The sequence below is a fragment of the Elephantulus edwardii genome, unplaced genomic scaffold (assembly GCF_000299155.1).
Source record: "Elephantulus edwardii isolate Elephantulus edwardi_28Jun2011 unplaced genomic scaffold, EleEdw1.0 scaffold00053, whole genome shotgun sequence".
Lineage (NCBI taxonomy): Eukaryota > Metazoa > Chordata > Mammalia > Macroscelidea > Macroscelididae > Elephantulus > Elephantulus edwardii.
Window position 1 is genome coordinate 10,511,206 of NW_006399803.1, and position 24,378 is coordinate 10,535,583.

General features: G+C 39.1%; 1 protein-coding gene across 2 annotated transcripts in view; it reads right to left on the reverse strand.

Moving 5' to 3' along the window:
- Positions 1-24,378, reverse strand: part of GAB1 (GRB2-associated binding protein 1) — a 174,706-nt gene that overhangs the window by 35,539 nt on the left and 114,789 nt on the right. For both annotated transcript variants that reach the window (XM_006887012.1, XM_006887011.1), the window contains exons 2-3: positions 17,429-17,723; positions 191-413 (exon numbers count right to left, since the gene is read on the reverse strand). In XM_006887012.1, the coding sequence (XP_006887074.1) occupies positions 191-413; positions 17,429-17,723 (518 nt within the window). The remainder of the gene's footprint in view (positions 1-190; positions 414-17,428; positions 17,724-24,378) is intronic.

The window sequence follows — 24,378 nt, forward strand, 5'->3', positions numbered from 1 at the left end:
TTGCAGATAAAACTGTTCTTTGACCACAGATGACAGAGATTGGATGTTTCAATAAAATCTCCAAGATATGGGAAAGCATCAATGGAGGAATAGAAACCTAAAAGATAAGCCTCTGTAGGTTCCTTAAGGATAAAAAATGCAAATTGAGAATTTGTGAACTTACACAGATAAACACACACACACAATTTACCTCATTGGTTCAGGCTTCTTGCTTTGACAGTTGATTAGCAAGAGGTAGTCTTGAGGGTCCTCCTGGGGGATAAGAGGATCCAGGTGTGTTGGAAGGTTAATGAGCTGATACGGAGGAGGTAGAGTAGCAGATGAGTCCACCTGTGTGGATGATGGTGCTGTATTGAGAGCTAATGGTAAATCGGCTGGTGCCTGGAAGGAGGGGCCGAGTGGCTTCACAGCATCTGTAATATCAAAGTTTAACTATCATTGTCTCTCACATTAAGGAAAAAACCAAATGTTTCACAAAAAGTTCGCAAGTCTCAACTATTTAAACATACATAAAACAAATCTCAGACTAAACCATCACAATGCCAGATAAGACAAAGACTATAGAAATGGCAACATGCTAAAAGGATTAACAAGTCTCTTTCATAGGAAGTATAACCCAAGTGTTACTTAGAGGCAAGGACAGTGAAATTTCATCTCATTTACTTTGAACAGGAGGGGTCAGTCCTTGGGGGGAAAAATAAATAAAAAGACATCCTGCTGTAAAAGGTAGAAAGTCAAAGAGAGGAAGATCCTCAACAAGATGGATTTGACCCAGTGACTTTAACAACGGGCTTACGTATTGCAGAGATGATAAAGGTGGCACAAGATAGGGTGTCCAGCTCTGCTGTTCAGAGTCACTGTGAGCTGTAGTCACTAGAACCCAGTAACAACAACAAAAAACAGGAAATATTCTTATCAAATGGGAAGAGTCTATCTCCATTCCAGAGACTCTAAAATAGTCACTGTTATCAATGCCTGTATCAATTTTTAGGCTACTGAAAATGCTTTACGGTCTTAGCAGAAGAGGCAAACCATAGGAACACAAGATAAGTGCTAATGTTGAAAAAGGTAAAAGCTTATACATTTGTAAATAAAGTTCTTTATTATCTCTTTATAAGAGGAAAGACTAGGTTGAAATAGAGCTTGCCCCCACCAACAAAATATGATATACAAGATTCTAAAATGTGATACAGGAATAAATATCTCTATGTATTTCACAAAAAAATTTAAAAGACTTTGATGTTAAGTTGATTCTGACTACAGTTTCCTACAGGACAGTAGCATTAGCCTTTAAGGTTTCCTAGGCTGGATGTCTATGCAGAGCTGACAGCCTCATGTGGAGCAGGGCTGGTGGATCAGAATCACTGGCGTTTTAGTTATCAGACACTTAAAGCACAGTGCACCACCAGTGCTCCTTACAGGATTCACCCCACTCACTGGTGGGTTGGGTGTGACTAATGGCGACTCTCCCTTGGACTTTTGAGGCTGTAACTATGGAAGGAAACTGACCTGTTTTCCTCCCCAGAGAAGCTAGTGAATTCAAACTGCTGACCTTTGGTTAGCAGCACAACAGGTAACACACGATATTTCCAAAGAGACGATAAATGTCATCTGTCTTGATTACTGACAATGCTTTGTATGTCTTCAGTTTTAATGCTATTCTATCAATTAACTAATTTTACATTTCTTCCTCCTATACTCATACCTCACTGTAAAGCTTAAGTTATGAAACTCTTGTTGTAATGTGCTCTGATTCACAGGGTCCCTCTGCATAACAGAGTGAAACCTTGTCAGATTCTCTACCATCTTACAGTCTCTGCTCTGCCCACTGTTGGAGATAATGAGTCACTGAGGGTCTTCCTCTCTTTTGCTGACCTGCTACCTTTTCCAGTATCATGTCTTTTTCCAAGAACTGGCTCCTTCTGACACCATGCTCAAAGGAGGAGATGATCTCATACTGAATCCTTGCCACTTGAAGAAGTACCACTTCTTCCAAGACAAGTTGGTTACCTCTAACTGCAGGTTCCTAAAACACAAATATTTCAGAATTTCTAGTTTTCATTTTGCCATACATGTAGTAGCTGCTTCAAAACTGTCCCATTCACTCAGCAGAACCTCAGTGACCAAACTGTAAGAGATTACGGCTATCTCATATGTCACAGAGAAGTCCTCCACAAGGTTTTTTTGGCCGTGATCCTCCTGGAACCACCTCACAGGCCCTTTCCTCCATGGTACTGCTAAATAACCTTCAGCTTAGCGCCAGTGCAAAGAAGCTGCGCCACCTAGGGACCCTGTAAGCTAATTATGTTTGAAAACTTCTTTCACTTAGAGAATTTGGCCAGAGCAAATAGAAGCGGAGTTAATTTCCATTTTTTTAAACATCGTTTATGACAGTGCTGCATGCAATGCCAAGTCTTCATACAAGCTTAGCTAACAAAATCTAAGACCTCATGCCAGGAATTAACTAATTAATTCTCATTTATGGAGGGTGACAACAGAAAATGGAGAGACAAGAAAAATGCTCTGTTGGATATCATGCAGCATAATGTTGTAATTCCAGTGGATACTGAGAAACAACTGCTATCATGTGTAACAGATGTTGATTATGAATGGTTATGTAATGTGCCCCTATGGAATGTCTGACTGCAATGATTGTGTTACAAATATACACACATTCATCTAAGGGATTTAAAATGCCCCAGATTAATTAATGGTTCAGGGTAGATCCTATGGATTGTTAAACTTTTAGAAAACTAAACAGAATACTTTCTTTTTTTAATTCTCTTTCCCCTCCACTAGTTTACTTACAAAATTCTAATATAAGTTCGAAAAAATTCTTTCAATTTCCCTCACCCCCCAACCCATCAAATTGTACAGCCCAATGATTAAATCCCCTCTTTCCCCTGTACATCCACATCCCTCTGCTTCCAGTCTCTCCCACCCCTCCTGGATCCTTATATTCATTCTACAATAATGGTCCTATACAGTATTTATCCTTGTGGAAGTGAGTTAGTTCACTCAGCATAATGCTTTCCAGTCCCTCCCAAGGTAGGTAATAATTTACAAAGTTATTGTTCCTGTGTGCCGCATAGTATTCCAGTGTGTGAATGTACCATAACTTAACTTTCAAAAAAGACTTTAAGAGGTCAAGAAGCAGTTACTGGTGTTGATTATACATATATATGCATACATATAATTTTTTAATAAAAGATTACGTCTCCTTAATATTTTCATGTCTATTATTTAGCTACAAATCGAAGAGGAAGAGGTGGAGGAAATGGCAGGAACTAACCCAGTTATTTTATCCTGCAGGCTGTCCTAACAAGTTATTTTGTATACTTCTCTATACTTACACAATGGAGGCATGGCAAAACTGCATACACCAGTTCAAGTTTTAATCTTGACCAAAACTAAATACAACACTGGAAAACACTTCACCATATAAAACAGTATGAATTTTAGTTCTCCACTGCAATTCTTAAAATAACTGTTGCAGGTGGCTGTTTTTATAGATCCATGTTTCTTTTAACTTTGTTTTCTAAATTTGATGGCGGTACAGTCAATGAATTGAATGACTCATCTTTACAGAGACAAAAACCGCACAGCCAGACAATCATATTTGTCTGGCCTTATTTTATTAACACAATGGGACTATCTCCTATTCAACCTTCTACTTCTCCCACCTGCAAATGACGAAAGTGTTTCGTCTGATTTACAACAGCAAGACCTCATCAATTTTCTGAAAAGAGGTCTGGGATTCAAATGTTCCCGAATTTTGTGCCCCTCCCCTTCCTCCTTGTTCACAATGAGAAGCCATAGTGGTCCAGTCATTAAATCACTTGGCTACTAACTGAAAGCTCAGCAGTTGAACGTACTAGTTGCTCACCAGGAGAAAAGACCCAGCAATCTGCTTCCCCAAAGATGTTTAGAATTGGAAACCTTTGGGGGCAGGTTCTACGCTTTCCTGTAGGGGTGCTATGTGGTCAGGACCTACTAGAGGGCAACAGATTGGGTCGGATCTTTTGCTCACTGGAAGTACTCATATGTACTTTTAAGAGACAAGAATTAGAGAAAAACTATCATTTTCACTAACAAGCTTGTGAAAGAAACGACTTTTACCCAGACATGAAAAGAAAGGCCAATCACTCCAAACAATACTGACTTAGAAAAGGGCTTTCTTTAAGAAAGGGGAAATGCTCAAAACTTTAGTCTTTGTAGTTACTCTGCTCATATGAATTTGAGTATGATCAGCTAGCCACACCTTTTTTTTTTTAAAAAAAAACCACACAATATTTTCTATTCTCCCAGGTTTTTTAAAAATTGAGATAGAGAACTTGGATTTTCATTCATTCATTATTGCATATTTTCCTCCCTGTCCCCCAGTTCACTTTTCTCTTTGAAAAAAAATTCTTTCACTGTTGTACAATTCCCCACCCCCACCCCAGGACCCTTTACTCTTCATCTCTTTTTCTGGACTGCTATCATACAAATAATACCTAATTATATATTCCTTTTAAGCAGTTCTTTCCCTCATCTGTTTCAATGCAGTGTATTATTTATTCCCTCTTTAATTTTCCCCCAACCCCAATGTCAGTTCTGTTTTACAACAGACCATTATGCAGTATTTGTCCTTTTGTGACTGATATTTCATTCATCATAATGTCCTCCACGATCACCTATTTTGTATACTATTGCATGAATTCCTTATTTTTCAATGCTGCATAGTATTCCATAGTGTGAATATACCAGAGGTTCTCTATCCATTCCTTTGTTGATGGGCACTTGGTTGTTTCTATCCGTTTGCTATTGTGAACAAAGCAGCAAAAAACATGAATGTGCATATATATGCTTGGGTGGCAGTTTCTTATTCCCAGTAGTTGAATTAGACATACCTTTTAACATAAGCATTGCACTGAGTTTAAATATTCTCTAATATCAAAAGGAATTGGAAGACATAGAAGAATTTCATGAAACAACATATAAGCAAGAGCCTATAGTGATGAAGGAAGAAGTTCAAGCTGCTTTGAAGGAACTAGCAAAAAAATAAGGCCCCAGGAATAGATGGTATCCCAATTGAGAATTGCAGCTAACAGATGCTGCCCTTGATGTGCTCACCAAGTTGTGCCAAGAAATCTGGAGAACAACCACTTGGGCAACTGACTGGAGCAGGTTCTCATCCCAAAGAAGGGTGACCCAACAGAGTGTGGAAACTATAGAACAATATCATTAATTTCACACGCAAGCAAGATTCTACTGAAGATTATCCAAAAACGACTGGAACAGCACATCAGCAGAGAAATGCCAGAAGTCCAGGCTGGGTTTAGAAGGCGTTGTGGAAATAGGGATACTGTAGCTAATGTTAGATGGATCTTAGGTGAAAGCAGGGAATACCAGAGGAATGTCTATCTGTGTTTCATTGACTATGCAAAGGCGTTTGACTGTGTGGATCATAACAAACTGTGGCTGACTCTGAGAAGAATGGGAATACCAGGACACTTGATTGTGCTAATGAGAAACCTATACTTGGACCAGGAGGCAGTCGTCAGAACAGAGCAAGGAAACACTGCATGGTTCAAAATTAGGAAGGGCGTATGCCAGGGATGCATCCTATCTCCAGACCTTTTCAACCTGTATGCAGAACAGATTATCTGGGAGGCTGGGCTCTATGAGGAGGAATGTGGGGTCAAGATTGGTGGAAGACCTATCAACAATCTGCGTTATGCAGATGACACAACCCTGCTTGCTGAAATTGGGGAGGACCTGAAGCACTTGCTGTAGAGGGTCAAGGACTGCAGTCTCCTATATGGATCGAGGCTCAATGTCAAGAAGACAAAGATTCTCACCACTGAGCCAACTGGCAGCATCAGGATGGATGGTGAAGAGACTGAGATTGTACACAGCTTTAGTTTGCTTGGCTCCACAGTCAACACTCTTGGCATCAGTAGCCAGGAAATTAAAAGACTTATTGCCACGGGAAAGTCTGCTGTTAGGGACCTCTCCAAAGTACTGAAGAGCAATGGTGTCTCTCTGAAGACTAAGGTGCGTCTGATACAGGCCATGGTCTTTGCGATCACTTGTTATACATCAGAGAGTTGGACAATGATTTGGGAAGATAGAAGAATTGATGCCTTTGAGCTTTGGCGCTGGAGAAGAGTATTGAGGGTACCATGAACTGCTAGGAAAATAAACAGATTCATCCTGGAAAGGGTTAAACCGGGTGGCTCCTTGGAGGCAAGGATTCTGAGGCTCTAACATACTTTGAACATGTTGTAAGGAAGGACTGGTCCTTGGAGAGGGACATCACGCTTGGGAGGGTGGAGGGACGGCGCAGAAGGGGAAGGTCCTCTATGAGGTGGATTGATTCGGTGACTGGGGTAATCAGCATGGGTGTATCGGAGACGGTGCGGTTGGCACAGGACAGAGCAGAGTTTAGGGCTGTTGTTCATAGGGTCGCTATGAGTCGCAAGCAACTCGAGGGCACATAACAACAATACGAAATTTATCTAGAGCTAACCAAATGGTCTGAAGAGACTTCTGCTCCACCTCATGTAAATGCCTCTATTCTAAGCAAACAAGTAGATTGGTTTTTTTTATATTGTTTGGGCTTCTAAGTTATTGCTGTAAGTAATGCTAGCATCAAGTTTTTGAGAACAAAACAAAGGTTGAGGATTTGGTTTTTCTGTGTTAAATTCTTTTCTCCTATCTTCATTCAAAAGCCATGGAGTAGAGTATAACGAACACTCATTAAAGATCTAATAAGCTACTGCAGCAAATGCACAATTGTAATTAGCTTAAAGAAATTTCAGCTTGTTTTCACTAAAGAAAAGCAGATGATCACATAAGAAAATCAACTGCAGAGTTACTTGACATTAAACTAGCCGGCATTACTGTTTACCTACTACATTTTGTCCTGTTTGGAACCAAATGTTCTGTTGTTAGTGCCTATCACAGAAGTTAGGGTGCTTAGATAATAGTTGTTAATTTTTTTCCTTTATATCAAATGGCACAAGTGTTTAAACCCAGAGAAGCAATTCTACTCTTTTTCATTGATAAGTAAGGTTATCTGAGTGATGATTCAGTGGTAGAATTTTTATCTTCTATGTAGAAGATCTGGGTTTAGTTCAGAAAACCAGTATTCCTAACCTAAGAGTCTACTGATAATTTTCCATTTTTATGACTTTATAATCTTTAAAATTTAAATATGAGATTAGGGGGGGAAAGTAATACTTACTGCAATTTCTATAGTCCAACTCAAATATTTTCTCATTCAGGAATCCAGAAACTGCCATTTTAGCACTTGTGTATGTTAGAAAGATATTTGGGAATACAGGAAAAAACCCTGATCTCCTTTTCATTCTTTTTTTAGTATTTTGACATTTCTGGTAATATAGCAATAATGACAATAATCACTGACATTGAATCAATTCCAGCAGAGCAGAACTGTCCCACCAGGCTTCCAAGGCTGTAATTCTTACGGAAGCTGACAGTTATCTTTTTACGGTGGAGCTGCTGGGTTTGAACCAGTAAAAACCTTCTTATTAGCAAATGAGCATTTCAACCATTGCACATCAGAGCTCCCTAAAGGCACTAGTTCCCTGAATACCTACATGTTATCTAAAAGCTTAAATTCTTATTTAAATAAAGTCTGTGGTTTGTAGTGGTGTTACATGCCATCAAGTTACCTGCAACTCATAGTGACCCTATATACAACAGCCCTAAACCCTGCTCTATCCTGTGCCAACTTTATTGTCTCTGACACACCTACCCCCATTTCCCCACTCAATTAATCTATCTCATCGAGGGTCTTCCTTTCTTGTGCTGTCCCTTCGCCTTGCTAAGGATGACATACCTCTCCAAGTACTGGTGCCTCCTTGCAACATGCCCAAAGCATACCTGATGAAGGTTCAGAATCCTTGCCTCCAAGAAGCAGCCTGATTTTACCCTCTCAAGGACGAATCGGTTCTCCTGGCATGGTATATTCAATACTCTTTTCAAGTACCACAGCTCAAAGGCATCAATTCTCTAATATCCCTAGTCACTGTCCAGCTTTCTGATGCATAGCAAGTAACTGCAAAGTCTATGGTCTGGATCAGGTGTACCTCAGTCTCCAGACTGACACTGCTACTCTTCAGTACTCTGGAGAAGTCCCTAACAGCAGATTTCCCAATGCAATTCATCTTTTGATTTCCTGGCTGCTGGTGTCAATCAGTCCAGTAGTGAGAATCTTGGTTTTCATGATGTTGAGCTTCAATTCATATTGAAGGCTTCAGTCCTTGACCTTCTGCAGCAAGGACCTCAGGTCCTCCTCAGTTTCAGCAAGCAGGATTGTGTCATCTGCATAATGCAGGTTGTTGATGAGTCTTCCTCCAATTCTGATGCCACACTTCTCCTCATAGAGCCCAGCCTCCTGGATAATCTGCTCTACATATAGATTCAAAAGGTATGGAGATAGGACACATCCCTGGCATACATCCTTCCCAATTTTGAACCATGCAGAGTTTCTTTGCTCTGTTCTGATGAGGACCTCTTGGTCCAACCATAGTTTCACATTTAGCACAATCAAGTGTTCTGGGATTCCCATTCTTCTCAGACTTAGTCCCAGTTTGTTATGATCCACACAGTCAATTGTCTTTACATAGTCAATGAAACAAAGATAGACATTCCTCTGGTATTCCCTGCGTTCAGACAAGATCCATCGAACATTAGTTATAAAAAAGGTTATACATGCTTGGGTATACACACACATGAAAGCACTATGTATCAGTAATAAGCAGCATGCAAAGTTCACATTTCCCTTATCTCTTCATCTTCTAACATACTGTTTTTGGTTTTTTGTTTTTTTTTTATTTAGTTTGTTTATTTTTCATTTCAATGAACATCTACAGAGATTTTGGAATTCCATTCATTCATTGTTGCACCCTTCTCCCCGCACAAACCCCTCATACTGTTTATTTTTAAAAGAAAAAAAAATATGTGAAGTAAAACAAATGCATAAAACTGTACCTGTCCTCTATATATCTATAAAATTCTTGGCTATCTGCATTATGGTGTACTTTTTCTAGTGATGTTAAACGTCATCAAGCAGACTATGACTCAAAGAAATCCTATGACCCACAGATTGAAACCACGTTCTATCCTGTGCCATCCTCATGAACCCTGCCATGCTCAAGCCCATGGCTGCAGTTCCTGTGTCAATCCATCCCACTCAAGTTCTTCCTCTTTTTCCCTGACCCTCCGCCTTTCCCACAGTGATGTCTGTTCCAGGGCCTGGTGCCTCCCACAGTGTAGTTAAGTCCTGCTCATTGCAGATCTGGTCACTGCAGGTGTGCCTGCTGTTGTTAGGTGCTGCTGAGTTGAGTATGACTCAGAGCGATCAGATCTGGACCCTGTCCTACCCTGTATTATCCTCACCCTTCCTGACACACAAGAGCTCACTGCAGTAGTCACAGTGTCAATCCACCTGGTTGAGGGTCTTCTTCTCTTTCATAGACCATCCACCCTTCCAAGCATGATGTACCTTTCCAAGGAACATGCTCGAAGTATGTAAGATGAAGTTTATCATCTTTGCCTCCAAGGAGCACTCTGGCTGAACCTTCTCTAAGACATATTTGTTCTTTTGGCAGTTCATAGAATATTCAGTGCTCTTCTCCAACACCACAGCTCAAAAGCATCAATTCTTCTTCTGTCACTCATTATCCATCCAGCTTTCAGATACACAGCAAATGATTGGAAATACCATGGCCTGAATCAGATGCACCTTAGTCCTCAAACTGACATCACCATGCCTCAATAAATTTGACCCCTAGCTAAAGACTTTCCTAGTGCAATATGTCTCCTGATTCCTGACTAATGGTACCAAGGACATTCACTGTGGATCCAAGTGATTCAATCACTGACAACTTCAATCTTTTCTCCATGTATCATGATATGGCCTATTTGTCTAGAGGTGAGATTTTTTGTTTTCTTGATGTTGAGATCCAATTCGTATTGAAGGCTGTATTCTTTGATCTTCTAGAGCAAGTGCTTCAAGTCCTATTAACTTTCTGCTAGTAGTTTGCCTAGTGCTAAGCAAATACAGTAATTAAAAAAAGCACATTTACAGAACTAGTAAGAATGATATATTTTCTTTATACTGTCAGATTTCAGTGAGTACTAAGTGTGTACAATTTAATCTTAAAAACCAAAATTTTCACTTTTTTGGATACATACCTAAGATATATTTCCAACATCTCAATCTTTACTGCATTAATCTCACATGAATCTATGTGTCTTATTGGATTCTTTAACTAACATGTGGACTCATAAGACCTGAACTTTTTCAGATGTGGATAATATTTAGAAAGACAAAGTTCCAGACATCTGTCCTGATTTCCTCATCTCGGAATTCTTCCAGTAGTGCAGGCATCTGGGAAAGATCCAAGCAGAAGGCTTTCCATTTAACTGCTTGTCCATTGGAGATGGGTCTACTGTGTTTGTCTTTTTTAATTGTTATTCTTATTATTATGAATTATTATTATTAATGTTAATGAAAATTTACAGAGATTTTGTTGTCTGAATCCAAGTTTCCTGGATTTGCTCCCAGGGCAAACAATGCAAGTAGGTCAATCTTTGGGTTAAAGTATCCATTCTTGGGGTTTTACCATTCTAGTAGTAAACGGACTATTTTTAACACAAATGTTCAGGGGTTTTTAGGACAACCGGGCTTAATGTGATATGAGAGATAATGGCTGTATGACTAAAAAAGAGATGATTAAGTATCTTTTTCTTTTACAAGCAGACAAAGTTGGGATAAATGAAAAATGTATGGGCTACTTTATTTTTTACATTCAAAAGTAAAACTGTTATTTAGATTCATTAGCTTATACATTTTAATAAAGAGTATTAGAGAGTAGCAATTTTTTTAAAGCCACTATTATGTGAACATTTTGAGAAAAACAACTTATGAAACAACTTTCTAATCTTCTATTCTGAAATTAGACCAAGAGCCTTTTCACCTAGTTAGCTGCATAAATCCTGTAGGCTGTGTTTCCAACACTTGTTTAGCAGATTTAGTAGCTTCCATTTTATTACAGAAACAAAAATAAATCTGCACCTTTCCAAGCAAAACAAAAGAAATTAGTCTTTACCCTCAAGTCAACTAAGCAAAAACATTCATAGGAACCACACACAGTTCAATGAACTAGAATTTAAAAACAGATAGAGCCTGCCAGCATTCTGAGTATTCAATAATAGCAATGGTCACCTGGGGCAGCGGAAATAACATGGTAAGGATATTTTGAGAGGTTCCTGGAATCAAAACACAGGTCAGATTCTTCCCCTTTCCTTTTGTTTCCAAGAGAAATTTAGCTATTCTCACAGGGACTAGGACAGCTATTTTCTCCAACTCTGATATCCAGACATTGCTTATTTCTTCCCACTTCTAGCCTGAAACCTGTACAGTGAAAAATAATCTCGTGTCATTATCCAATGTTCAAGGCAAGTTTGAGAGCACGCTCAGCTCTCTGAAATGAGAAGAACACTGGGCTCAAGGGACAGATCTCGGCAAAAACAAAGATACTTATTATTTATGACTGGCAGCAAGATTTCTTTGGAAACAAGAGAATACAAAGAAGGTAGTAGAGTTAATGGATGAACAAAGACATTTTGATATTTATCTTGTCATAGTAAACTATCTGAGTATGATTATAAAGGATAATAACAGTTCTATGCTGTTCAGAATTCAACAAAAAAGTCTTTAGACATGTGAACTTTAAAAAAACAACTAGCAAAGTCAGTTGTTACATATGCATCACAAAATACAGTGTGTGGCTTTATACGTCTTTTTGTACTTATAATATACACATCATAAACCAAAGTTAGAGAATACAGTATCTTTGGTTCCTTGGTAATAAATAATGAAAGACTGTCATCTTTCATAGAATTATTCCAAGAAACCTACATATTTAACCAAATACAGTAAAGAATGTTTAAATTGTGGACACTTGAGGGTGAGAGATGGTCAGGATGAATTTGGGAAAAATTTATATCCAGAGCTTAAAAAAATAGACGTGAGTGCATTTAAATTTAGCTCATAAGCTAAATTTAGAACTCTTAGGGGAAAAAAAGAGTTATAAATTTAGAAAGCATTGGTATTTTAAAGTTCTTAGAGGCTTATTTTAATAAACAGATAAAAGTGATTTGTGTTTAGTATAGTTGTTCAAGGTAATCAACTCTAAGATCATGTTTACTAAATTTTGTTTCTTTCGTACAACCATCTTTGACAGATATCATGATGGTAAAGAGTTCACACACTTGACTTTCATTCAACCCAAATATATTTTGAATATATTTTATAAATACCTGTGCCTTCTACCACAGAAAACGTCACTTTTGCCTTCAAGTTTTATAGCTTTCATTTTCCTGATTATGGTAGACAGGAACCCTAGTGACACTGTAACTGAAGTACTTGGTAGAGGTTGGTAGTTTCAACTCACTGAGGCTTTTCTGCAGGAGAACTTTATGGAAGTCTGTTCCCATAAAGATTACAGTCTTGGAAACATGGGGCAGTTGTATTACATCATGTGGAGTTGCTATGAGTCTGTCCTACAGAGTTACGAATCAGAATGGATTTGATAGTAAGCAGTGGGTGTGGATTCTCCTCCACTCCATTCTGGTAGGTTTATAAAGAGCAACTGAAGAATGAGTGATTCTAACTACTAAAATGATTTAAAATGTTTCTCTGAGTACAAAAACAAAGCTCTTTCTACATTATCAATTACAGTTACAAAGCCACTTACAGCTCTTTGCTTCTCCTGACTCTCTTAAGGCTAATAAATGATGTTATTAATGTCTATCTGTGCTTTCTCTAGCAAATCACTTGCCAAATAGTACTACAATTCCTCAATTATTTGCCTTTGTCTCCTACTATACTGACTGTGAACACAATGAGGGTAAGAATTCCCAAAATATATTGTTTTTTTAAAAGAATGTATATTACTTGCACACAAAAATAACTAATTAATTATTTGGAGTACTGATTTTTCTTTCTTTTTTTTAGGTTTTGTGGGTTTTTTTTGAGTACTGATTTTTAATGAAAAGCTCTCTTGCTAGATGTTCAAGCCCATGCTTTCCATTTGCCTTTTCTTCTAGCCATAAAACATGTGCATAATGAATGTCCAAAGCCTAGGGAGGGAGAGTAGTTTGTAAACTCAATTTGGTGAACTAATGATGCAATTTTCTAAAGCTGACTAAGCTTTCTTTGAGCTAATTTTTCCAGAGCTCACTCAGGTTTTATCAAACTCTCAGATGATTAAGAATAATTTCAAAGTAGTCAAATAGCCTAGATTTGATACCCTAAAATCTGCAACATTAATTTGGCAACTTTAGAATTTTCAAAGGTTTGTAAAAAGATCTGTCTACTACTTTTTTTGTTAAGCTGAAGCATGTCTGTACTTTTTTTTTTTTACTTATCAAGTTGTGATAACTAAAAACTCTTACTCTCCTAAGGTCGCACAAATCCATTTCCTAAGTAGAGAGCTCCATTTCTGGGGTCGGGGGCGGCGGCTAAGGCACAGAAGAAAGATCAAGCCAAGCTATGGGGCAGCTGGGACTGGGACTGGGAGAAGCAGTGACATTTCCGTGACAAGCTCTCTTTGTATAACTATCTTTTTACTTAATATCAGGTACTATTTTAGCAGTTATTCCCCCTTATACAGGCTGCAAAACATAAAAATATAAAGAAGGTTTAAGTAAGACAAATGGAATTTCATTGTGTTTAAAAAACACAAGTATTTTAAAACTTTGTAAACCAAATGAGGAAATGAACAGCTTTAAAACTTTTATTCTAGCCTTTAAAAATAACTAGGCTACTTACGCAATCTAATGTTCAGTAATAACACACTGGTTAAATAAGTTATGATACAACTATATGGGGAGTTACAGCCATTGAAAGTACCAATGCAGAAGAATAATTAAACATTGAAGAATAATAAATAGCACTGACATTTTTATACTGTACGGCTCCACGGTCAACACTCTTGGCACCAGTAGCCAGGAAATCAAAAAATGTATTGCGATGGGAAAGTCTGCGGTTAGGAACCTCTCTAAAGTACTCAAGAGCAGCGGTGTCTCTCTGGAGACTAAGGTGCGTCTGATACAGGCGATGGTCTTTGCAATCACTTGTTATGCATCAGAGAGTTGGACAATGGCTAGGGAGGATAGAAGGAGAATTGACGCCTTTGAGCTGTGGTGCTGGAGAAGAGTAATGAATGTACCATGGACTGCCAAGAAAACAAACAGATTCATCCTGGAGAGGGTTAAACCAGGCTGCTCCTTGGAGGCAAGGATTCTGGGGCTTCGTCTGACATACTCTGGAAATATTGTAAGGAGAGACAGGTCTTTAGTGAGGGAAGAGGGACATCATGCTGGGTAGAGAAGAGGGACAGCGCAGGAGGGGAAGACCCTCTATGAGGTGGATTGATTCAGTGACTGGGGTAATCGGGGTGGGTGTGTCAGAGGCAATGAGATTGGCACAGGATAGAGCACGGTTTAGGGCTGTTGTACATAGGGTCGCTATGAGTCGCAAACGACTTGACGGCACATAACAACAACAACAACAATGGTTTATTGGGATAAAGACATCTCAAAATATATATAACATATTTACTACATTAAAATGTAATACACATTAACATAGAAGTTTGCTCTGGCTGGCAATATTACATTATTCTTCCTTTTTTTGCATTGGTTTAATTATGTGTAAGGAGTTTTAACTGGTTTGAGGCAGAAAGTTGGCAATCTCCTTCCATGGTATTCACATCCTCTGAAAACCTGCTGGAAGGTCAGCTATGAGTCAGTTTTGATACCATGGCAAAGAATGTCTTGTGTTTTTTTTTTTTTTTTTGTTGTTTTTTTTTTGTGTTTTTTTTTTTTAAGAGACATTATTTTCTTATATAAGGGATTTTGTTGTTGTGTGCTGTTGAGTCAGAACTGACCCATAGCTGACCCTCCAGCAGGTTTTCAAAGACAGTAAATCGCAGGGGACGAGACTGTCCATCCTTCTCCCATGGAGCACCTGGTGGATTTGAACAGTGTACCTTTGCATTGGCAGTGAGTTCCTTACCATTAAGACACTAGAGTTAAGAAAGAAAATTAGCACACAGACACTTCAAACTTTGGAAGTTCTCAACTCTATCCAAACTTAGATGAAAACAAAGACTTGTTTCCACTGAGTTGATTCCGATTCATTTCAGCCCCCCAGTGGGTTTCTGAAGTTGTAAATTTTAACAGGGGGAGACTGTATTTGTCCCCTGGAGCCCTGGTGGATTGGAACTGCTGACATTTAAGTGAAACAAAACCACAAATCCTTAATCGGTGACCAAAAATTAAGACATTCATATTCCTGTGTATTCTGAGGGGGAATCTTATTTCCTTTGTTAAGACAATTATTTTGACAAAGAACAAAGAGAGGCAGAGAAGCATCTCTATAGGCTTTTGGATCAACTGAATTTATACAGGCAACTGATAGAGCAAATGTCTGCCTTCATGTACCCCCAAACAAAAAACCAAACAAAAATCAAAACTCTAACAAAAGACCCCGTAACACCTCTCAAAAAAATCCCCATGAAAGTCTACAAAGAAGACTTAAAATGACTTCAACTAAAAACCCACCATATGACAGAATTAATATGATTATCTATATTCTGTAATCATGATTTGTGATTAGGGATTAACCATTAAAAAGAGAGCTATCTCCTCTGTGACTTTAAAATGCTCTAATGAGTTCAACTATAAACTACCAAAGACAAGAAAGGAAGGGAGTTTAACTGGAGTTTGAAATTTGTAACTTAAGACAAGAAAGGGAGTTTAACTAGAGTTTGAAATAATATTGTCACGCCCACTTACAATGTGCCCACATTCAGTAACTTCACAAAAACAACTGAAGCCTTGATTCCACTTGTGAAATAATTTCTCAGACTTTTTAATCGGCAGAGTTCTTTTGAAGATCCCTAGATTGTTAGCTGCCTCCTGGCTATACTGGAACCGTTCCCTTCCTTCTCGCTTCCATGGCTGCTCCCTTGGGTATCCTAGACTCCATCTGTGATGGGCTTCCCCCAGCACTGGACAGCTATGCAATCTAGGCTGTTAACTGACTACAGGAAGCTTTACGCTGACTGGAGCTACAGAGAAATGATTACAGTTTTTCATTTCAAGGCAAATACTGACCCTGATTGCGAATTTATTTTCCTACCCCTCACAGAATCTATAGCACTCCAAAAGGAAGATACTCAGATATGCACATTTCCAAATGCTTTCCTGGCATAGCTGGGACAGAGTAATGCTAGCCCCAAAGGTAATGGCATTCTAGTGGTTTGAATCCACCAGTGGCTCCATGGAAGAAAGACAGGGAAGCACATCCTATGCAGTTCAGAGCCTCCAAAAGCTTGCTGGTAGTTCAGTTATGAGCAGATTCTAACTCAGTAACAATGAGTTTTGGTTTGCTTTAGTAAATGTATGTGACCTGAGTGGCATAAAGGGTTAAGGGTTCAACTACTAACTAAAATGTTGTTGTTGTTAAGAGCTGTAGAGTCATAAATAACTCATAGCGACCCTATGAATGGAAGACTGGAACACCTGTATAACTTTGATCATTTCTCCAAGTTCATAGTTTCTGGAGGCAAGCTATTTCAGAAGTGGATGCCACTCCTGCTTCCAAGCTTGTTTTAATAGGGAAGCTCCACCAAATACTGTCCACCATGGGTAACCATTATCACACGTGACACATTAGTGTCACAGAACTGAAAGGTGTTTCAAATCCATCCAAAAGCAAATTAGAGACAAGCCTGGCAATCTGTTTCCTAAGCTTTAAACTCGTATGGAATAGTTTCACTCTGCACACATGTGATGAACTGGAATCAACTTTATGGCACATTATCAATACCAGTCTTGTCTTACAGTAAAACTTGCAGAAGTCAGAACATGTGTAAGGCCAAATCTATCAAAGTCTTAAAATGCAAATATTTCCTACTAAAATGAAAAAGTGGTGAGACTTCATTCTCTCAAAGCTGGAAAACTTGTACGACCCAGAAACATAAGGAATGGCCCATCAAGGAAGGCCTGTTAGAGGCATTCAGTGTATTATAACTCAATCCTTATCTAGAAATTCAACAAAGGATTTTAAGTGTAACTTTTTGTCTTTTTTTTTTTTAGTTCCTTAGGCATTGCCCCACAATGGTTAAGTCTCTTTTCCCCAAAACCATTTAAAAAGTTTGTTTTTAAACGGATTTAAAAAGCACTCCATGTTGCCCGCCCCCAAATGTTAAGTTACTCCTGTGAAGAAAAACCAAAACATTATATCACGTGCCTGAAATAACAAAGAATTTTATGACAATCTTACAAAAAAAGTTAGTAATAAAGGAGTATTCTGGTTGAATAATAAAAACAAATTTACCTTCTTCTGTAGGATTGAACCCACAGATGTCACAAATACAACGAACCCACTTATTCATCTCCTCCTCGCTGTCTGCTACCAAGTAGAAAATCCGGTCAATAGTGTTGATATCAAAAATGTAGCTGTTTTCAAACTCTTTTTTGTTGAATGTCAATCCAGCATCAACTTGCTGACATAAATTTAAATCAATTATACGGATAGGCTTCTTGGCATGATCATTTTTGTAATATTCCAATACGTCTGGATCTCCAGTTAAGCGGCCACTACGTAACACAAACCATCTCCTCTTCCATGCCTAGGGACAAAACAAAAATATCCATTTAGGATTTAGCATTAATTGAAAAGATTTTCTTTTTAAGAAGATGCACCTTAATAAAACAAAATTTTAATTCATATTATAAAATGTTTTGTTTCTAAGTAATCTAACACTCTAAAAAAGCAATTTACTGATGTACAAATTAACGAACTACTCTGTGCAGCCTGTGTGTGCACCCACGGCCTATCTGTTAGTTTGTTGCACTGTGGTGGCTTACAGGTTGCTATGATCCTGGAAGCTGTAATACTGGTATTTCAAATACCAGGAGTTATCATGGTAGAGAGGTCTCAACAGAGCCATAGATAGATGAGGAAGAAAGACTTGGTCATCTATCTATGAAAATTGTTGTTGTGTACCACAGAGTCATTTATGAAAATGTGCCAGTGAAAATCTTATGAATCACAGAATATTTTTCTATACAGTTCAAGAAGGTAAGTCCCTATATCAAAAGGCACTGAAAACACACTGAGATACAACAATAGGCTTGCGTGTTCCAACAATCATGAATATGAAGCAAGACCAAGAACGGTTTTCTTCTCTTGCACACAGTGTAACTGATTGCGTCTAATAAAAATGGATAAAAAAAAATAAACATATAATAAAATTACTGGTAACTACAGGTGACAACTCTATGTGTGTATACATACCAGAAAACCAGTATTTCTATATAATATCTTATTATACAGTATCATGGGTCATATGAGATCAGTGAATCTTGGAATAAATGGTTAACCACTTGACTACCCACCAAGAAGCTGGTAATTTGAGCTACTCAGAAGCCCCAAGCCTTGTGATCTGCTTGCTTACGACGCAGTTCTGCTCTGCACATGTGGGGTTGAAATAAGCTGGAATCAATCAGACAGTATAACTCTGTGGATAGTGTAAAGCATGTTTTGCTGCTAAAACTAACAGGCCACATGTCTCTGGCAGTCCAAATCAACTAGGCACTATAAGGCAGAAAGACAGGCAGTGTCCTGTTATTAAGATTTAGAGCTTTGAAAACCTGCTGGAGGTTAGATATCAGTCGGGCTTGACTCTACAGCAGTGAGTAACAACAATGGAAGGTCAACAAACTAAGGTGAACTTGATTCCACTCAGGTGTAAGAAAAGCAATGTTTTTTCATGCTTTATTAATATCATATCATAAAGATATTTTAAGACTCCTTCTGATTTTAATATATAGATTTTTAGCAGAAGTATTGAGAGAGGGAAAATGGGTTGATCTGCTTTCCTCATTTTTCACAAAGAAAGTAAACAGAAAAATGAATGATGCATTTTCTTTTGCCAGAAAGGGTACATGAAATAAGAAGAATAGTCTTGATTTTGATAGACAACTTTGTTTCTCCTTTTCTTCCCAACAAACAATTGGCAACCTTGACCTATATTTACCATACATGCTGTCTACAAGTTTTGGTAAATTTTAACACTCCACACAAAGTAGTTTAAACTTATATTTACAACCACTCTCTCTCAAATTTCTATTAATCAAGTATTAAAAGCTGAACCAAACAGCTGAAATAATCTTTTAAAGCAGTTTTAAATGCAACATCTCTCTATGGAAACAAAGCTTACTTCTCTTTCAAGTTTTTCTCTGCTTGTCATTAGGGAAACTGAAAGAGGCCTTCTAGGCACATCTCAATTGCAAGTGATATTTTCAAGACAAAGCTGAACAAAAGAGGAAAGATCATCCTAAAGGGTACTCTAGGAAGTGAGATGACTGGAAAAATATGAAATTTTATGAACTACGATGGCATTAAACAATCTAATGACTACTGTACATTTCTGTTCACTGGGAGATCATAACTTAATAATGGTCACATATCATGCCTTTAGTTCTGGAAAGCTATAAGCAGACAAAGCAAACCACTTTTTCAATGACAATATAGGTCGATGTGGTGTTGGCCTAAAAGCTGACTTTTGTTGTTGTTATGTGCTGTCGAGTTGCCTAAGACTCACAGTGACCCTATGCACAACAGCTCTGAAGCCTGCCCTGTCCTAAGCCAGTCTATCTGATTCCCACACGCCTACCGCCATGGCCTGAGTTACTGTATAAATCCATCTCATCCGGGGTCTTCCTCTTCTGCACTGTCACTCCACAATTCAGAGCATGATGTCCTTCTCCAACGACCAGTAGTTCCTGGCCACGTCCCCAAAGTATGTTAAATGGAGCTTAAAAAGCCTAGCCTCCAAGGAGAAACTTGATATCACCTTCTCCAAGACAGAACTATTTGTTTTCTTGGCAGTCGACAGAATGTTCAAGAATCTTTTCCAGCACCACAACTCAAAAGCATCAATTCTTCTGTCATCCTTAGTCATTGTTCAGCATCTAATGCACAGCAAATAATTGTGAAGACCATGGCCTGGATCAGGTGCACCTTAGTTTCTAGACTGACATTGTTGTTCCTCAGTACTCTTGAAGGGGTCCCTAACCAGCAGATTTTCCTAATGCAATTTGGGGTTTTTTTTGTTTGTTTTTAATTTCCTGAATATTGGTGCCAAGAGTGTGGACTGTGGAGCTGAGCAAGTTCTAACTGTAACCTCAATCTCTTCTCCATCCATCATGTTATCTTAACTGCAGTTACACGTTCTTGTAATCAACATGATCTGTAAATCAGCATCAGCTGTGGGACTATGATAAGAGAAAGAGTGCTTCCCACACTGGGCAGCAAGACTTGAGGTGAGCAAGGCTTGTGGGGGCAAGACCCTGGTGGTTGAGAGGCCACCAAGCATTGCTTTGGCATTACTGCGGAGAAATGGTGGCAAGATGTGACCTGAGGCTTCTTGTGTTTGTGCTGGCCACAGTTAAAGGTTTATTATTCTTGTTGATGTCTGAAGTAGAAGCTGACTTATAACTACTCTAGGGCAAACCTTGTTGATGATTAGGATTTAACTGCTGAATTAAAAGCAGAGCCTGGACTAATTGAAGAATTGTGGGTTTGGACTGTTGGTCTAAAGACTGAACTTACATTGTAAGATATTCTTTCCAACTTTCTTTCTTAATAAACCCCATTATTGGTACCATAACTGTGAGTCTGTGAGTCAGCAACGAATAAACAAACCTCCTGCTGTTGGTGTGGCTCTAGAGGCACCATGGGGATTGGCTACGGCTCTTTATCTAGTTGGGGCAATGAGGGGCTGTGCTATGCTATTCTTACTCCCTTTGGCCCTCTGAGAGAGACACTCATGCTCCTGTGTCCCCATATACCGTTTTTTCCTCTTCAGACAGATGATAATCTTTTAACTATAGCATTTTCAGAAATTTCATTAAGGATTACAGAAGAAGAGTCAATGCTTCTGAGTTGTAGCGTTGTAGGAGAGCACTGAATATTAAATGAATTGCCAAGAGAAAAAAAAATAGGTCTGTCTTATTTGTGGAGAAAGTAAAACCAAGGTGCTTCTTGGAGGCAAGGATGGTGAAACTCCATCTCACACATACTTTGGGCAAGTTGTCAGGAAAAACCAGTCCTTGGAGAAGGACATCATTTTTTGATGGGTGGAGGGTCAGACTAAGAGATGAATTGGCACAGTGCCTGTAGCAATGAAGTCAAATGTGTCAGAGATGGTGAGGTTGGCTCAGGACAGGGCAAGGTTCAGAGTCATTGTTCATAGGGTCTCTATGAGTCGTAGACTCAGGAGGCACATAACAGTAACCCCTTCTGGGTTTGGTAGCCTAAGGATGCTCACAATGTTAATTCTATAACTTTAATTCTATAAATGCCAATATACTGAAATCATTTTTTACATCATAAGTATCTATTAGTCGACTTGTTATGTGCCGTCGAGTTGCTTGCAACTCACAGCAACCCTATGTACAACAGCCTTAAACTCTGCTCTGTCCTGTGCCAATCTCACTGCCTCTGACACACCCATCCCGATTATCCCAGTCACTGAATCAATCCACCTCACAGAGGGTCTTCCCCTTCTGCGCCGTCCCTCTACCCTCCCAAGCATGATGTCCCTCTCCAAGGACCTCTTCCTCCTTACAACATGTCCAAAGTATGTCAGACAAAGCCTCAGAATCCTTGCCTCCAAGGAGAAGCCTGGTTTGACCCTTTCCAGGATGAATCTGTTTGTTTTCTTGGCAGTCCAAGGTACATTCAAGTTTAAAATCACTCAAAGCAATATTTTCAAGGCATGATGGAGTCACTATTTTTCATGTTATAGTATTTGGCATACACAACACAAATTAACTGTGGTGTGAATATTTGTTTCCGTTTACCTTAAAAAAAAATAAGTTAGCAGAGAGAAAAGATTAATCATTAAAATCCTTCACAATCTCTGTTCTGTTCAGTTATGTCCACTGCTGCAGAACTGTGTCAATCATCTTGCTGAGGGTCTCCATCTTTCTTACTGGTCCTCTACTTACTAAGCAAGATTTCTTTCTCCAGGGACTGGGTCCTTTACTTTTTTCAATATGTCCAAAGTATGTGAGTGTTAGACACACATGAATTTAACACTTGTTCCTGTATTATAAAAATATATTTGTTTACTACAGACCTATTTATTAAAATTAAATACCAGTTTATTAATAAAATCATTCCACTGAAGATACACATATTTACCCATCAAGAGATAAATGTCAAAGAGTGACTGAGAAATGAAAATACTGTATTGTCACTTACTGAAATTATCAAGGAATTACATTAACACATGAATTTCCCAGACACTGAGGATTCCAACTTTACACACAGAAATGACATTCTAAAACTTTAATGTTTTACATGGAGATCTTTCAAAAATGATTTACTATATTCATTGTTCTCCAACAACCACTTGGCCAACTGACTGGAAGAGATCTATATTTGTTCCCATTCCAAAGAAAGGTGACCCAACTGAGTGTGGAAACTACAGAACAGTGTCATTGATTTCACATGCAAGCAAGATTCTGCTGAAGATCATCCAAAAACGATTAGAACAGCACATCAGCAGAGAACTGCCGGAAGTCCAGGCTGGGTTTAGAAGGGGTCGTGGTACTAAGGATATCGTTGCTGATGTTAGATGGATCTTGGCTGAAAGCAGGGAATACCAGAAGAATGTCTATCTGTGTTTCATTGATTATGCAAAGGCATTTGACTGTGTGGTTCATAACAAACTGTGGCTGACTCTGAGAAGAATGGGAATCCCAGAACATTTAATTGTGCTAATGCGAAACCTATACTTGGACCAAGAGGCAGTAGTCAGAACAGAGCAGGGTAACACTGCATGGTTCAAAATAGGGAAGGGTGTACGCCAGGGATGCATCCTGTCTCCATACCTTTTCAACATGTATGCAGAGCAGATTATCCGAGAGGCTGGGCTCTATGAGGAGAATTGTGGCATCAGGATTGGTGGAAGATCTATCAACAATCTCCGTTATGCAGATGACACAACCTTGCTTGCTGAAACTGAGGAGGACCTCATGCACTTGCTGCGAAGGGTCAAGGACTGCAGCCTTCAGTATGGACTAAGGCTCAACGTCAAGAAGACAAAGATTCTCGCCACTGGACCAATTGGCAGCGTCAGGATGGATGATGAAGAGATTGAGAGTGTTCACAGCTTCACTTTGCTCGGCTCCACAGTTAACACTCTTGGTACTAGCAGTCAGGAAATCAAAAAGCGTATCGCGATCGGAAAGTCTGCCGTTAGGGACCTCTCAAACATACTCAGGAGCAACAGTGTCTCTCTGGAGACTAAGGTGCGCCTGATACAGGTCATGGTATTTGCAATTGCTTGTTATGCATCAGAGAGTTGGACAATGACTAGGGAGGACAGAAGGAGAGTGGATGCTTTTGAGCTGTGGTGCTGGAGAAGAGTACTGAATGTACCATGGACTGCCAGGAAAACAAACAGATCCATCTTGGAGAGGATTAAACCAAGCTACTCCTTGGAGGCAAAGATTCTGGGACTTCGTCTGACATACTTTGGACATGTTGCCAGGAGGGATGGGTCCTTGGAGAGGGACATCATGCTTGGGAGGGTGGAGGGACAGCGCAGGAGGGGAAGACCCTCTATGAGATGGATTGATTCGGTGACTGGGGTAATCGGGATGGGTGTGTCAGAGGCGGTGCGGTTGGCGCAGGATAGAGCAGGGTTTAGAGCTGTTGTGCATAGGGTCGCTTTGAGTCGGAAATGACTCGATGGCACATAACAACAACAACAACATATTCATTGAGCATCATTCATCCATTCTCCAATGAGTCAAGCTAGACATGACAAGCATCACTTTCTTTACTGCATTTTGGTGAGGTTACAAAAGCTACTGGGGTTTTTTGGGGCCTCATTTGCCCCGTGGTAAATAGTGCCACAGCACTGTGCTGATATAACCTCCAAAATCCAATGCCACCGAGTCAATTCCAACTCATAGTAACCCTAGAGAATAGGACAGAACTGTTCTACTGTTTGTAAGACAGTACATCTTTACATAGCAGACCGTCTTGTATTTCTCCTTGTATTTATATGTTAGTTGTGGTTGTTATGTGCCATCCAGTTTGAACAAACTCATAGCTGACCCTCTAGCAGGTTTTCAGGGGCAGTAAATTGTACAAGTGGAGAATATCCATTTTTCTCCTGCTGAAAAGCTGGTGGATTAGAACCAGGTGCCTTTGGGTTGGCAGCTCTTTACCACTAGGCTACCAGAGTTCCCCTATGTTTCTAC